At 31.5% G+C, this 16,467-nt stretch overlaps 1 protein-coding gene across 5 annotated transcripts in view; it reads left to right on the top strand.

The window, feature by feature from the left end:
• Nucleotides 1-16,467, top strand: part of LOC114334979 (fatty-acid amide hydrolase 2-B) — a 328,905-nt gene that overhangs the window by 293,048 nt on the left and 19,390 nt on the right. For all 5 annotated transcript variants that reach the window (XM_050651630.1, XM_050651631.1, XM_050651629.1 and 2 more), the window contains 2 exons: nt 771-1,046; nt 5,424-5,564. In XM_050651630.1, coding sequence (XP_050507587.1) covers nt 771-1,046; nt 5,424-5,564 — 417 coding nt within the window. The remainder of the gene's footprint in view (nt 1-770; nt 1,047-5,423; nt 5,565-16,467) is intronic.

Here is a 16,467-nt window from a genome sequence, read left to right on the forward strand (position 1 = left end):
CAAAATGTTAACATACGAATAGTCGAAGATGATTTAGATTTAAACCCGATTTTTCCATAGACAATTGTAATTAATATTTAGCATTTACAAACTACCATTTACTTTGTTTTTTTTGTATTGAAATCAAGTCCATGTTCTCTACCTGTCTTATATCTGATATGCGGCAAAAGTTTCATGTCAACTAATGTATTTTTTATGTTTCAACAATTTTTTCTTTAATTATTCTGGAACATGTTACGAGTGGAATTACCTCCATAGATCCGCCACTGTTTAGTAGTTTTCTAAAGATAAGGCGGAACTGTAGTTTTGCTGGTATTCCATAACTGAGTAGCATTCATGAAAACATGATAATGCTTATATCGATCCAGCAGCACCTTTTATACCGCACTTCTTTAGTTTTCTGAAGACTTTTCGGAGGTTTTCTGAAGACTAAAATACGATCCAACTATTTTTGACCACGAATTCATATACAACACGCAAGTATGTATGAAGAACATGAGTTTCTCTTCTTCTAATAATAAATATTTTCGTTCACTTGGCCGTAAATTAGTGCACTTAACGTAAACCGGGCACTCGAATCCAATAACTTCAGAATAAGTAACTCGAGAATAGTAGTTATTCAGACCCAGGTGCCATGGACTTTTTTAATCTACACATCAAGAAGTATCATTGACCAAACTTTCATCAAATTTGACCGGGACCACTTTTCCATAAGGAGTGTTGCCTGGTCCATTTGTTAAATGTAGGTGACACTGATTGTTTTTTTTTAGGCTAGCCTTCTGGCCACTGCCGGATCTATTATAGGCATTGGATCTGACATAGCTGGATCGCTAAGACTTCCCGCACACTTTTGTGGCGTTTGGGGCCATAAGCCGACTCCGGGGACGGTCTCTAGTGTTGGTCATTATCCCAGCTGTAAGCATGAGGACGTATGGAAAGCTGCCTTTACCTTAGGACCTATGTCGAGATACGCAGGAGATCTGAAGCTATTGCTACAAGTTATTTCAGAACCAAATTTTAGAAACAAACTAAGATTGGACGAGCCAGTAAGTAGAATGCATATTTAACGGATATGTTCATTGTGTTTTATGAACATACGTGTAAGAAAATTGACAGAAGAGTCAAAATCTGTAAGGCATATATTGCATCAAAAGGAGCATATTATTTAAGACTTTTTTGTATTCCTAAGTATTTCCAAATATAGGCCTCTTTCAGTTCTCTCCACCTATTGAGTATCGGTCATTTCCGCATTGGTCCTACAGATGTCCTTTTAATGTCATTACTCTATGGTAAGATTGGTATTAAAATCGATTTTAGCCGTTTATCTTTTCGTAGTTCTCCTGCTTAAAATATTTTGTTGAAAACCTCTGCTAGTATGTCTATTATATTATCTGTATTTATATACTCGTTACTCGTTATTATATTTTTTTGGGCCTTAACAATTCCACCTTTCATTATAGGTGGGCTATATTCAGGTTTATTCCCATTATAGCCTAATAAAATAAAAAAAAATCAAAATGTAAATTCGTACAGGTTGGAACAAATTTTATATCAAAGTTTAGGTGAGTACAAAAAAAAATTCAAGAAAGTATCCAAATCATATAAGGGGATCATTGTTTAAATAATTAAAAAGGGGTCATTTTTGCACAATATTTACTTTTTTAATTGCTGAGGTAATTTACATTTTAATGAAGGCCTTTAGGGTTTTTTTCTACAAATCTGAAGGACAAATATTTCACCTAAGACTTAATAAATTAAATTTGACTCCCTATTTATTTAAATAATTATATATAAAATTTAAAAATCAAATTTGCAAAAAAATATTTTTTTCGTTTTAAATAAGCACTATAAATTTATTTTATTTAATAGGAGAAGTTACCCTATATTACCAGTATTAAGCAAAAAAAATTGGTTAAAAAATATTTAATAATTTATGAGATATTTAATTTGTCTATCAATTGTTACTATATTTTCAATTGCAAAAACGCGGTTATTACCAAAAGAATATAAACCTGCTTAAAATCTCATTACGTTTATTTTTATGTATGATTTCGATAAATGTATTGACAAATCCAAATTTCAATTTAACTCCCCTCTAAAATGACATTTGAAAATTGTTCTAATTTGTTTATAATTTATTTTTTTAATAACGTCGCGGGGATTAAACATTTTGAAATGCTCTTCCGATAATCGGGTTCCTGGGAATTTTTCACTAATTAAAAATATTTTTTGGTCGTTTTTTCTTCTACTTTTTTTTTTCTTATAGTAAAAGATATAGTTTTGCTTATAGAGGGGGTTTCATTAAGAATGTCCAATGTTGAGTTGTCGATTCTAGACCTCAAAATATTAAGATTTAACCAAAATCACTTCAATAAAATATGGCTACTTATTGAGTTACTTAGTTTTATTTAAAAATTTAAAAATTATTTTTGCTCAGTATTTTAAAACTATTCGACATATCCTTTTCATACTTGGTAGAAAGTGTAGGTACTAAACACCCTATGAAATTATGTTAAATACAGGTTTCCGGCTATTACCAGAGGCGTACGACAGGCGGACCGGACAGGGGAAAGCAAATGGTCGACCCTTCCCAAATTCTACGTCACTGGTGTAATGGCCATTTTAGCACAATTTTTAAATTCTCCAATACTGTCTATGTAAATAACATCCTCTTTACTCGTAACGATAAAGTCATTAGTTTTCGAGATATTTGAAGTTAAACATGTAACGGCACAGATATTTAATTATTTTGATTAATATATTGTGCCGCTTAATTTTTAGTTTCAAATATCTCAAAAACTAATGATTTTATCGTTAAGAATGAATAATATACTCTTCAGTCTTAACGATAAAATCATTAGCTTTCGAGATATTTGAAATTAAAAATTAAGCGGCACAAAACCTTAATCAAAATAAAATAACTGTGCCGTTACATGTTTAACTGCAAATATCTCGAAAACTAATGACTTTATCGTTACCAGTGAAAAGTAAGTTATTTACATTGAGAGTATGGGAGAATCTAAAAATTGCGCTAAAATGTCAATTTCGCCAGTGACGAAGAATTTGGGAAAGGTCAACCATTTGCTTTCCCCTGTCCGCCTGTCGTACGCCTCTGGTAATAGCCGGAAACCTGTATTTAACATAATTTTATAGGGTGTATGGTACCTACACTTTCTACCAAGTATGAAAAGGATATGTCGAATAGTTTTAAAATACTGAGCAAAAATAATTTTTAAATTTTTAAATAAAACACCCTGTAACTCAATAAGGAGCCATATTTTATTGAAGTGATTTTAGTTACATCTTAATATTTTAAGGTCTATAATCGACAACTCAGAGATTGGTCATTCTTAATGAAAGCCCCTCTATAAGCAAAACTATATCTTTTACTATAAGGAAAAAAAGAAGAAGAAAAAACGACAAAAAAAATTTGTTAATAAGTGAAAAATTCCCAGGAACCGGATTATCGGAACAGCATTCCAAAATATTTAATCCCCGTGACGTTATTAAGAAAACAAATTATAAACAAATTAGAACAATTTTCAAATGTCATTTTAGAGGGTAGATAAATAGAAATTTGAATTAATTAATACATTTGTCGAAAATATACATAAAAATAAAAGTAACGAGGTTTTACACAGTATTATATTCTTTTGATAAGAACCGCGTTTTTTGCAATTGAAAATATAGTAACATTTGATAAACAAATGAAATATCTCATAAATTATTAAATATTTTTTAACCAATATGTTTTGCTTAATACTGGTAATATAGCACAACTTCTTTTATTAAATAAAATAATTTATAGTGCTTATTTAAAACGCAAAAAATATTTTTTTGCAAATTTGATTTTAAAATTTTATATATATTTATTTAAATAAATTGGGGGTCAAATTTAATTTAGTAAGTCTTAGGTGAAATATTTGTCCTTCAGCTTTGTAGAAAAAACCCTAAAGACCTTCATTAAAATGTAAATGACCTCAGCAGTTAAAAAAGTAAATATTGTGCAAAAATGACCCCTTTTTAATTATTTAAACAATGATCCCCTTATATGATTTGGATATTTTCTTGAAAATATGTTTTGTACTCACCTAAACTTTGATATAAAATTTGTTCCAACCTGTACGAATTTACATTTTGATTTACATGTAGTGTAATCTTATTTTACTAGACTATTAATAGTTTCTCTATTCCGCCCCTTACACGATCAATATTACTGATGATCAGTAATACTCTCAGTATCCCCTCTACTTTTATAATACTAACGGCAAATATCAGAATACATATTATCTAGATATTTCGTCAATATCACATCACTATTTTTCACTGTTTCATTACACGGTAAAAAATACTGTCATTACTTGCAAATACTGTCAATAATACTGATCGTGTAAGGGACGCTTATGCCTATATTTGGTCCATACTCCGTACTCTTCTTTTTAATTAGTTATCAACTTGTTGTCATCTTTGGTAGTGCGATATATTTGAGTTTTCTGGTTCCCCTGTAACTTCTTTTATATTTTGTGTGCATGTTAAACAGATCATGTCTGTCTTGTAGCGTAGTTATTTCATTACAATAAGTATGATATACAGTGCTCTTCAGATAAAACTATCCACCTTAAATACTTTTTGATCCACTGATTTTTAGAAAAAAACGCAAAAACACGTCAAATAATAATTGAAGGGGGAGACATTATGCCATATTTAAGCTTGCCGGAAAAGGCACCCTCTCACCCCCCGTATCATCCCTATTTTTTTTAATTAGTACCCCCTTTTTTTATTTCATATTTGGATTCTCCTCTCTGTAATGATTTCAAAAATGTATAACACTTAATGCTTAAAGTGATCAGTTTATGAGAAAAATAAATACAAAAGCAAGAAAACTGGATTGAATAAAAATTATTTTTAATTCTATAACATTTATAGTGAACATCTCACTATATACCAAAAATTTTAAAAATAATTATTCAAGCTTTTAAAAGTCATTTTGAATAATAATTGTTAAAATTTTTGGTAGTGAAATGGTTATTCTAAAGGTTTGTATGTAATAAAATTGTTAAAAAGATATTTTTTTTCAATACAGTTTTGTTGCTATTGTTTTTATTTTTCTCATAAACTGATCACTTTAAGCATTAGGTGTTATACATTTTTGAAATCAGTGCAAAGAGGACACAAATATGAAATAAAAAGGGGGTAGTAATTAAAAAAAATAAGGGATGATACGGGGGGTGAGAGGGTGCCTTTCCCGGCAAGCTTAAATGTGGCATAATTCCTCTCCCTTCAAGTATTATTTGACGTGTTTTTGCGTTTTTTTCTTTTAAAAATCAGTGGTTCAAAATTATTTAAGGTGGATAGTTTTATCTGAAGAGCACTGTATAATATAGTATATAATATGGCATATGACTTATTACTTTACATTTTAGGTAGATGTCAAGGAATTAAGAGTATTTTATGTAGACGACATTCAGTCAGCACTGACAGGCAAAGTGAATGAGGAATGTTTGGAGGCGATATATAATGTTATAGAACATTTAGAACAAATCTGTCACACTAATGCTGAAAAGGTTAGTAGATTATTTTAGTTGTATTATACTTAATACAAGAATAAAAAACCGCTAAACGCCGTAAAAATGAGTGGCGCATACAATACTCCAGCTACAAAAGATCCGATATGAATATTACGTGGCGCGAAAATGTATTTTCATTTTGATGCAAAACAAAATTCTAGTTTTATTTCAAAAGATTTTTCCATAATGTTTGCAAGATTTGAAGTAAACGCGCCATAAAAGAGTTTCAAAATTCAAACTGTATCAAAGTTACTCTTTTGTGGCGCGTTTTACTTCAAATTTAGCAAATATTATGGAAAAATCTTTTAAAATAAAACTAGAATTTTGTTTTGCATCAAAATGAAAATACATTTTCGCGCCACGTAATATTCATATCAGATCTTTTGTAGCTGGAATATTGTTTGCGCCAGTCATTTTTACGGCGTTTAGCGGTTTTTTATTCTTGTATCAGGAGTTTTTCAAAGTTATTTATAAATTAAATGTATGAAGTTAAATGCAATGTTTCTAGATTACATGTTAAGCTTTATAAATAGTCGCCTTTGTCGCATTATCTCCCAAATGATCTAGTCTCCATCGAATGTACACTAGAATGTTTTTCTATTCGAAATAGATTGAAAAAAAATATTGGGATGGCCGGTAAATGAACTCGAATTGCCCGTTGCCAGATCAAATTTAGCGTCGTAGCCACTACAACTACATAAACATATAGGGAATAATCGTTAATTGGATTATACTTTTGTACCTTAATAACTTCTAAACGGCTTAACCGATTTTGATCACTAAACATGAGTTTGAAACGTATTAACAAGTAGTATCTGATGAATCTAAAGTCAAGTATGATAACTGAAGCTATTACAGGAATTATTGAGCTTGAAAACCCGTTTTTCCCATAAGAAATAGATTTGATCATATTTATGAAGCCTATAACTTAAAAATTCGAATTTTCCTGGATATGAGGTATACACCGTTAGATTCGCCTAGAGTTCTTCTACAAACGCTCAGTTATTGGCGCAATTCGTAGGTTGAAATGTTGAGTAATTGTCGAAAAACCAAAATTTTCAAAGTTTAGTTTTTCAGTTTTTCGGCTATACTGAGCCGTGTGTATGTCTGATCCTGGCGGCTTAGACACCATTTGAAAGCTTAACTCAATACTATTGATTTGGTTTATTTGCTGTTCTCCTGTCTCTTCTTGAACCGAAGATATATACCCCCAAAAATATGCCATTTTGTACCTACCAAGTCCTATAGCTGGCTTATGGGTGGTCAAAAGTCACAAACTACATCGGTTCTGAATCGGCCCTGGCCCCCTCTTCAAACACAGAAAAAGAATTCATATCGGTTTGACTTTTCCACATACACACGACATACATACATACATATCGACAAACATTTTTAGCCCAGTAAATGAACGGGCAATTCGGCGATACCGTGTAATTTTCAGGGTCAACTCCGAATTGCATGAAAATTTGGATTTAGGTTCTACTTACCCTCCACTTCAAAGTTGAAATTGTGCCGTTGGTTGCGTTTACTTGGGGGGTGACAGTCACCCCTTCTCGGGGGTGAAAAAACATACGTTCAAGATAAGACAGGAAATAGATAAATTCACTGATTTTAAGCAACTTTTGTTCTATAGAGTTTTTTACGTAAGTCAATACTTTTCGAGTTATTTTCCATTGAAAATGTTGATTTTTCGACAAAAAACTACGAAATCAGACGGTTTTTCGCAAATAACTCAAAAAGTAAATATTTTATCCAAAAAAATATTCTTAGCAAAAGTGTAGCTTATAAAAAACTCAAAAAAATGGTATATCAGTAAAGTCTATCAATAAAATAAAAACAAAGTTGAAGCTCATGGAAAATACGTTCTTATTCGTCTAATTCCAAATCGAATATTTCAAGGTGAAATCACCGAAAAATTAAGCACTTTTCGGGAAAAACCCATTTAAACTTTTTCAAAGTGTTTATAAAAAGCTTTGTTTTAGTTGTTAACAAAAGTTTTAGCATTCAAAATAAGCGAGTTACGCTCAAAATAAAGTTGGCCCTCTTTTTTTTTTTGTAAAAAATCATGAAAATCTCGCTGTGTTTAGCTCCCCAAATGAAATTAATCGCTACCGTTTTACAAACAATTTACTTATAGTATGGTAGAGTTAGACCCAAACCCAGACATCCAAAGTGAAAGTTATCCTCCAACACCAAATTGTTCTATATGGTCCACATAATGTTCAGAAAAAAGTCACACCATTTTGAGCGTCGGGTTTGAGGGGGAGAGGTTGGAGAAATCTGCAAATTCTTAGTTTTTTACGTTTTTCGTCAATATTTCTAAAACTAAGCGGTTTAGCATGAACAATCCTCTACACAAAATTGTTCTACATTAAATTTGAAATAAAAAAGGCCCTATGCATAACCCTTCTAAAATGAACGGTTCCAAAGTTACGGAGGTAGTATAGTATAATTGGTCCAAAAAAAGCCTAACCCAGACATCCAAAGTAAAAGTTTTCCGTCAACACCAAATTGTTCTATATGGTCCACATATTGTTCAGTAAAAAGTTACACCATTTTGAGCGTCCGGTTTGGGGGGGAGATAGGGGAGAAGTCGGTAAATTAGTAGTTTTTTTAGGTTTTTCGTCAATATTTCTAAAACTATGCTTTAGCGTAAGGAATGTTCTATAGAAAAATGTTCTACAAAAAATTTAAAACAAAAAGGGTTCGATACATAATTGTTATAAAATCAACGGTTCCAGAGTTACGGAGGGTGAAAAGTGGAGGTTTTCGATACTTTTTATATTTACCGATTTCTCCCCCCTCTCCCCCCCAAACCCGACGCTCAAAATGGTGTGACTTTTTTCTGAACATTATGTGGACCATATAGAACAATTTGGTGTTGGAGGATAACTTTCACTTTGGATGTCTGGGTTTTTGGTATAGTTATATCTTAAATATTGCCCAAAAAATATAAAAAGTATCGAAAACCTTGACTTTTCACCCTCCGTAACTCTGGAACCGTTGATTTTATAACAATTATGTATAGAACATTTTTTATTTTAAATTTCATGTAGAACATTTTGGTATATAACATTGTTTACGATAAAGCATAGTTTTAGAATTATTGACGAAAAACGTAAAAAAACTACTAATTTACCGGCTTCTCTCCCATCTCCCTCCCAAACCGGACGCTCAAAATGGTGTAACCTTTTTCTGAACAATATGTGGACCATATAGAACATTTTGGTGTTGGAGGAAAACTTTTACTTTGGATGTTTGGGTTAGGTCTTTTTTTGGACCAGTTATACTATACTACCTCCGTAACTTTGGAACCATTCATTTTAGAAAGATTATGCATAGGGCCTTTTTTCTTTCAAATTTAATGTAGAACAATTTTGTATAGAGGGTTGTTCATGCTAAACCGCATAGTTTTAGAAATATTGGCGAAAAACTTAAAAAACTACGAATTTACCGATTTCTCCCCCCTCTCCCCCCCAAGCCCGAAGCTCAAAATGGTGTGACTTTTTTCTGGACATTGTGTGGACCATATAGAACAATTTGGTGTTGAAGGATAACTTTCACTTTGGATGTCTGGGTTATGCCATCTTTTGGATCAACTATACTATACTATTAGCTATCTATTTTTTATATGATCTGTCAGTCTCACCAGTTTAAAGTGTTTATTTTTGAAAGGGTTATAATTGAGAAAACTTGAATGGATCACTAATCACGAGTGTATGCAAATTTTGAACAGCCATATCTTAACCAATTTTTGTCTTACGGAGAAACAAAATGAAACTAGCATATTTATAATAGCAAAACCTACATTTTTTTACTCTTTAAGATTTTTCTTATCACTAATACCTTTTAAGTTATTTTGAAAAAATGAAATTTTTCAAAAATTTTTAGAATTTTTTTTTTTTACTGTAAAACCAAATGTTTTCAAAAATAAGCACTTCAAACCAATCAAACTTACAGATCATATAAACAATACACATACAGTTAAAATAGATGGTAAAGCCAAACGGTTAATTTCATTTAGGGTGCTAAATAGAGGGAGGTTTTCACGATTTTTTTTACCAAAAAAAGGGGCCAACTTTTTCTTCAGTGTAACTCGTTTATTTTTGATGCTGTAAACTTTTGTAAAAAACAAATAATAAGCTTTTTTTCGATACTTTAAAAATGTTAATAAGGTTTTCCCGAAAAACGCTTCTTTCTTCGGTGATTTCGCGTTGAATTATTCGATTTGGAATTAGACGAATAAGAACGTATTTTTCATGCGCTACAACTTTGCTTCTACTCAATTTGTAGACTTTACTGGTACACTATTTTTTTCTTTTTTTTTATAGGCTACACTTTTACTAAAAATATTTTTTTCGATAAAATATTTACTTTTTGAGTTATTTGGGAAAAACCGTCTGAAAACGTAGTTTTTTTGTCGAAAAATCAACATTTTAAATCGCGAATAGCTCGAAAAGTATTGACTTACGTAAAAAACTTTATAGAACAAAAGGTGCTTAAAATAAGTCAATTTATCCATTTCCGGCCTTATTTTAAACACGCGTTTTTCACCCCCGAGAAGGGGTAAATGGCACCCCCCAAGTAAAAGCAACCAACGGCACAAATTCAACTTTGAAGTGGAGGGTAAGTAGAACCTAAATCCAAATTTTCATGCAATTCGGAGTTGCCCCTGGAAATTACACTCCAAAACGGTCATTTATTGGGCTATTTCCCTTTTTTAAATAAAAATTCAGTCATATTTCTGAGCTCGGTAACTTTTGAATGGTATAACCGATTTTCAAATTTAGACAAGGTGTTAGAAAGGTAATGATCAGTACTACTATCGGAAGCCGCAAAGGTCGGAGTTAAATTTTCGAAGTTTTTGGGAGTTTTGGGGACGAAAACGAAAAACAGACCCTAAATAGGAAGGCCGTAAAATCCACACCCGTAGACCAAAATGGATGGTTGACATATGAATGGGTGAGTCTTTTCCTGAACATTAAGATGGGAGTTGGCCCAATTTTCAATTTAGTCAGATTTAGAAAATCGAAAATTTCGTGTATACAGGGTGGTTCATCTTATTCGCCTCGGTATCTGTACGGAAAACCACTGGATATTTTAAAAAAATTTCTTCACAGTAATATACAGGGCCATTAATACCACAATCTAAAAATAATGTGAATTATACAGGGTGCTTCAAAAAAGAGTGGTATATCAAAGTTATATTTTTTCTTATGGAATGCCCTATATATGATGACATTATTGAATTGACCTTAAAAAATAAGCTATACTTTTATAAGGGTTCCCTATACCTAAATACAGGGTGTTTTGATTTATTTCGATTTTTATAAAAATGTAAGGTTTTAGAAAAAAATAAATATCTACGAATCTAAGAATCAGTAACAAATTCTTTCTTGGATATTAATAATTGACTATTTAACATACTTAAGCAGATGCTTATTGCAACAAAGTTTCTTACAGGATGGTCAAAACATGAGATTGTTCTATTAACAAATTCAAGCTGTAATATCTTACTTAATTTAAATGGAACACCCTATATATTACTAGTCTAGCGCATAGAAAATTTACTTAGCTTTCATTTTATATTAGGGTTTCCTATACCTATCTTTTACAGGGTGGTCAAAATATTAGATTGTTCTATTAACAAATTCAAGCTGTAATAACTTACTTATTTTAAATAGAACACCCTGTATCTTACTAGTATATCGCGTAGAAAATTTATTTAGCTTTCAATTCTTATTAGGGTGTCCTATACCTATCTCCCTTCATTTGTTAAATATTTAAAGATTTCCTAATTTGTAAGCTTTAAAAATTAGAATTAAGTAAATATGTCGTGGTTACATGTACAACAACATCACCAACACCGGCAATATACTTAGACATGATACTGTTAATAATAAAATTTTCATTGCTATCATGTAATCACACAGAGTGTTGTATTTTTTTAGTTGATTTTGGCCTACATGTGACATTGAATATTATGTTTATATTAACTGCATACCCTATATTAGATGCCGTATTCTGGAAGATATTTAAATTATATTTCATTCCGTATAAGTATTTTCCATATCTTAAACCAACGGTTATTAAGTAAATTTAAGAACACCACTTTTTGTTTGAATCTTTGAATCGCAATTACAAACAATTAAATGCAATGACGAAAACGAGCCTATTGTACAAAAATATGTAAAAATGGGTATTTACAGAATAACATGGGAATTTACATTTCCAGAATAACATGTGTATTGAGAATGTTTACATGGAATTGAAGAGATTTTAAATATCTTCCATTATAAAGAATAGAATATCGAGTATGTCATTTAAAATAAGAACAATGTGTGTGATTAAATGATAAAAATATGAATTTTATTAACTAAAGTATCTTGACTAAAATATTTAAGAGATTGCCGGTGTTGGTGATGTGTTATACATAACCACGACATAGGTACTTAATTCTAATTTTTAAAGCTTACAAATTAGAAAATCTTTAAATATTTAAAAAATGAAGGAAGATAGGTATAGGAAACCCTAATAAGAATTGAAAGCAAAGTAAATTTTCTACGCGATAGATTACTAAGATACAGGGTGTTCCATTTAAAATAAGTAAGTTATTACAGCTTGAATTTGTTAATAGAACAATCTAATATTTTGACCACCCTGTAAAAGATAGGTATAGGAAACCCTAATATGAATTGAAAGCTAAGTAAATTTTCTACGCGATAGACTAGTAATATGCAGGGTGTTCCATTTAAAATAAGTAAGTTATTACAGCTTGAATTTGTTAATAGAACAATCTCATATTTTGACCACCCTGTAAGAAATTTTGTAGCAGTAAGCATCTGTTTAAGTATGCTAAATAGACTATTATTAAGATCCAAGAAAGAATTTGTTACTGATTCTTAGATTCGTAGATATTTATTTTTATCTATAACCTTACATTTTCATAAAAATCGAAATAAATCAAAACACCCTGTATTTAGGTATAGGGAACCCTTATGAAAGTAAAGCTTATTTTTTAAAGTCAATTCAGTAATGTCATCAGATATAGGGCATTCCATAAGAAAAAATAAAACTTTTATATACCACTCTTTTTTGGAGCACCCTGTATAATTAACATTATTTTTAGATTATATTATTAAAGGCCCTGTATATTTCTGTGAAGAAATTTGTTTAAAATATCAAGTGGTTTTCCGTACAGAGACCGAGGCGAATAAGATGAACCACCCTGTATATAGTGTCGCGTGTAGGGGAGTGTGGATGTGCGCCACTGGCGAGAACTGCCGTTCTTTGGTAACATGGAATTATATTTTTATAAATATCCCTTGACTACTGACTTGGATGTTTCGGGACATAGACTCTGACATGAGGTATGTCATACCGTTGCCCATTCTCCTTTGTTTTCAATATGAATTTGTCTTACATTACTGTATTTGTTTTTTACATCAACTATAGAATTATTCTTCACACTTCTTAGGTCTGGATCCTGCGTATGAAAAAAAAGTTGATTAATAGCAAGCTGAAAATTTTTTAAAAGGTTAAGGGTGTCTAGTCGGATAAACTTTGATATATGAGAACACTGAAACAGGGGCAGTTTTAATTGTGGAACAGGTTAAAAATTTGGAACGGTCAGACCACGAAAACGGCACATTTATTTTGTCCGACAGAATAGACTTAAACTCTCCGAACAGAGATTAAACTCTCATGCAAAAATCAGACTGCTATTTATCACCAAATGGGCGTTTTAATGAGTGGAACATGTAGAATATTTCAAATGACAGGAATTATGACAGGTGATAAATAGCAGTCTGATTTTTGCATGAGAGTTTAATCTCTGTTCGGAGAGTTTAAGTCTATTCTGTCGGACAAAATAAATGTGCCGTTTTCGTGGTCTGACCGTTCCAAATTTTTAACCTGTTCCACAATTAAAACTGCCCCTGTTCCAGTGTTCCCATATATAAAAGTTTATCCGACTAGACACCCTTAAGCTATTAACAAATTTTTAGCTTGCTATTAATCAACTTTTTTTTCATACGCGGGATCCAGACCTATCTGTACAATAAAATAATGCTTCAAATAAAATAAACCTAATTTTTTCAAGAAAATTATGAACGCACGCATAATATTAAAAACATCGTGGAGGTTCTTACAAAAATATTTATAAACTGAATTACAAAAAAAAAGAGTATTGGTAATTAAAGAATGGTAAAATAATGTTGAAATCACTTAAAAGTAGAATAACTGGATGAACTTGCTGCCATACTAATAGCAAAAGAATACTAAGCGAACGGCTCCACGAGCGGCAAGTTTAGGCCAGCAGTAGCCGTAAAACGAACTTAAGGTTCCGTGGAACGGAATAGGAATAGCCGAACTGAACCGACTACGCACAAGTCCTGTAGTCGGTTCAGTTCGGCTATTCCTATTCCGTTTCGCGGAACCTTAAATTCGTTTTACGGCTACTGCTGGCGTAAACTTGTCGCTCGTGGAGCCGTTCGCTAAATAGTCCATTCTTTCACGGTTTTTGCTCTAAATTTTAAAGAACCGCTTGGATTGACATGAAATTTAGCATACGTATAGCTTACATGTCAAAGAAAAAAAGTGATATTGTGCCGATGTGTGCTTTTGTCCTGGGGGTGACTTTCACCCCCTCTTGGGGGTGAAAAAATATATGTCCAAAATAAGTTCGGAAATGGGTAAACTGACTAATTTTAAGTAACTTTTGTTCTATAGAGCTTTTTCGCCAAGTCAACACTTTTCGAGTTATTTGCGAGTGAATAGGTTCATTTTTCAACAAAATAACCACATTTTAGACGGTTTTTTGCAAATAACTCAAAAAGTAAGTATTTTGCCGAAAAAACGTTCTGAGCAAAAATATAGCCTATAAAAAAGTAAAAAAAATGATGTACGCGTTAGGTCTCTGAATCTCGTAGAACCAGAGTTATAGCAAATGAAAAATATATTCATATTCACCAAATTTCAAATAGAATATTTCGACGTGAAATATCCAAAAAATTAAGCACTTTTTGGGTAAAACTCATTAAAACTTTTTTAAAGCGTTTAAAAAAGCTTTATTCCTGTTTTTACAAAAAGTTTCTAGCATTAAATTTAAGCAAGTTACGTTCAAAATAAAGTTGGTCCCTTTTGTTTTTGCAAAAAAAAATCGGGAAGACCAGCCCCTAATTAGCAACTTAAATGAAATTAATCGTTGCCGCTCCACAAATTATTTTACTTATGTTGTGTTTATATGATCTGTAAGTTTCATCAATTCAAAGTGCTTATTTTTGAAAAAATTTGCTTTCAAAGTAAAATTTTTAAAAATTTAAATTTTGAAAAATATGCTTTTTTCAAAATAACTTAAAAATTGTTAGAGATAACAAAAATCTCGAAAAACAAAAAAAGTTAGATTTGCTTTTCTGAATATCACGTATTTTTTTGTTTTTCTGTTAGACAAAAATTGATTAAGATTTGGTGTTTCTAAATTTGCATACATTCGTGATCAGTGACTCGTTCAACTCCTTTTACCTACAGCCTTTTCAATAATAAGGACTTTCAACCGATGAAACTTACAGATCATATAAACAATATATACACGAGTCAAGAAACTTGTGAAGTCGTAACGATTAAGTTCATTTAAGATACTAATCAGGGGGTGATTTTCTCGATTTTTTTACCAAAACCAAAACGGACTAACTTTATTTTGAGCGTAACTTGTTTAATTTTGATGCTAGAATTTTTTTTATAAAACAAAAATGAAGCTTTTTTTAAACACTTTAAATAAGTTGTAATGAGTTTTCCCGAAATGTGCTTCATTTTTGGTTAATTCACGTTAAAGTATTCCATTTGGAATTTGACGAATATGAACCTATTTTTCATCAGCTATAACTCTGTTTCTACTAGGTGTAGAGACGTGATATATACACCATTTTTTAAAATTTTTTACAGGCTATATTTTTGTTAAGAATGTTTTTTCGGCAAAATTCTTACTATTTGAGTTATTTGCGAAAAACCGTCTAAAAGCGTGGTTATTTTGTTGAAAAAATGAACATATTCACTGCCAAATAACTCGAAAAGTATTGACTTAGTGAAAAAACTCTATAGAACAAAAGTTACTTAGAATTAGCCAATTTATCCATTTCCGACTTTCTTTGGACGAATATTTTCTCAGCCCCAAAAGGGGGTGAAAACCACCCCCAGGGCAAAAGCACATATCGGCACAATATCACTTTTTTTCTTTGACTTGTTAGCTATGTGTATACCAAATTTCATGTCAATCCAAGCGGTTCTTTAAAATTTAGAGGTTTTGCAATATTTTACCGTTAAAGAACGGACTAAAATGGACTGCTTTTAACTATAGAAACGTACACACTGAGATGCCGTACGTGATACCGCAAGAAAACTTTACGCCAACATAGTTCAAAGACTAAACCATACTAAAACTGCAGAGGTTGGGAGCAGGTACAATTAAACACCACTTGAGGTACACACATGGTGTTCTAGGAATCTTTTATAAAACAAGTTTAACAATAACATGGCACACCGCATGTCAGTGGTTAAGGGATATAAATCATTTGAATGGCTTAAAGCATAAAACGTATCCTTGCTTATTTTATTATACTGATTATTGAAAAACTTAAAAAAAAAAAAGTGAAACTAGGAGTCGGTCTATTACCAACAAAATATTCTTGTGCTCCTCAAAACACGGCTCGATTGGACCAAAATATGTATTGTCACACCGTCAAGCTGCATTAAGAGCCTCAGATGCTAAATTTGCAGTTACTAAAGCTTCATGGGGAACTATTGGGTTGTGAATATATGGTCGTAAAACCAAAAAAGTTAAGTTTTCCATTTTAGTGCGGATTTTCCATTTTTGAATATATTATTCCATTTTCAAAAATCGGTT

Source organism: Diabrotica virgifera, chromosome 5, assembly GCF_917563875.1.
Source record: "Diabrotica virgifera virgifera chromosome 5, PGI_DIABVI_V3a".
NCBI classification, from domain to species: Eukaryota; Metazoa; Arthropoda; class Insecta; order Coleoptera; family Chrysomelidae; genus Diabrotica; species Diabrotica virgifera.